At 34.5% G+C, this 1,448-nt stretch overlaps 1 protein-coding gene across 1 annotated transcript; it reads right to left on the reverse strand.

Moving 5' to 3' along the window:
• Positions 1-100: 100 nt before the first annotated feature.
• Positions 101-797, reverse strand: LOC105460900 (the record flags this gene model as incomplete). The annotated part of the gene is made up of 2 exons (XM_011707390.1): positions 704-797; positions 101-558 (listed from the first exon to the last, which is right to left on the reverse strand). Coding segments are annotated over exons 1-2 (552 nt in total), but the record flags the coding sequence as incomplete, so codon positions are not given.
• Positions 798-1,448: the final 651 nt, after the last annotated feature.

Here is a 1,448-nt window from a genome sequence, read left to right on the forward strand (position 1 = left end):
TAATTATACTTTAATAAATTAATTATTTAAAAATATTACGTAGCATATATACAATACATTTTGAGAAATATATTGATGAAATTACAAAAAACTTTACTACCTCGTATTTTATTTTCTTATCACTGGTGCTGTTTAGTAAATCGTGAATAGTGGTACGAATCTCTTGAGCCTGGTTTTTACTCGTCTCGCAGACCCACACAAGTAGCGTTATTTTCAAAACATTATATATTATGGTCATTGTAAGCAAATCAAGAAAATTTCTATCCAAACTAATAATGAACGTTCCATCTTGCCAGCGCAATGCATAGAAGTACAATTCAAAGGTGATTACTGAAAAACACATAACTACAGTAACAAGGAGTTGTAGACTGAAGATTATATTCAGCGTTTGTACTGCGTCACTAATCATCAGATGCCTCTTCTTTAGAGTTTTCAGTTCTGTCAGCAAAATTTGATTTCTCTGCTTGCAGTAAATAAATCTGGAGACAGATGGCTTCATATTGTTTATCATATGCCGTTGCATATGCATCAGATTATCGTTGATTTCCTTGAAGCAGGCTTTCAATATACAAACACAATTTATGTACATCATAATTATTTGTAATAACAGTAAGGCGAAATATGTTGTGAACACCCCAATTAGGACAGAAAAATAGCTAATTGATTTCTCTAGTTTTTTCGAAAAATAGATGTATAATTGTACAAGTCTGAAGATAATACTCAATATGTCCTTGACGTGAATCAATCTGGACAACTTTTGGTACGATTCCGGGGGTAAATTCGAAGAGATCTCCCATATTGTCTGCAACAAACGCATTCGAGGACCACTTAAGACGTGCGTTGCAATTACTATGAAAGTGCTGAGTGAATAGTAAATAACAATGTTTACATTCCAGGTCACGTCTCGAAACATTGTTTTTGAAGTAATAATACTGTGAATTAATATGAAGTTCATAACGCAGCAAACGAAGATAATGACGGATGACAGGATGTAGCGCGGTTTCGAAGCCTCGAAAGTCGAAGCATTGATCTTGTACGGAAATAGTCCGAAAATGCGACATAAGGTGAAGCAGGGACACATTAAGGATTGAAAGTCCGTGGCACGGCACAACCACCATCTTTTTCGCATTTTGCTTTTCTTCGGTTTTTGGAGTTAAACACAATTAGCAGAAAGTAGTAGAAGAATAACAATATTATTATGTATTGTCACTACATTATTATTCACATACACTTTTTTAGCATTAGTGACTGATGTGATTGCGAAAGATTCTTTTCTAGGTGTAACTTTAAAGTCGGTTTCTTCGCAGGAAATAAACGTAAATCGATACGTGTCATCCCTACTATCTACATGCGATGTTTTTGAGACATGATGTTTTAAAACTGCGAGCAAGTGTTGTATCTAAGAGACAAAGCTAATGAAACCATTTGTTAGTCGTGAAGTAACCATG

This window comes from Wasmannia auropunctata, unplaced genomic scaffold (genome assembly GCF_000956235.1).
Source record: "Wasmannia auropunctata unplaced genomic scaffold, wasmannia.A_1.0 LD313883.1, whole genome shotgun sequence".
Classification (NCBI taxonomy): Eukaryota; Metazoa; Arthropoda; class Insecta; order Hymenoptera; family Formicidae; genus Wasmannia; species Wasmannia auropunctata.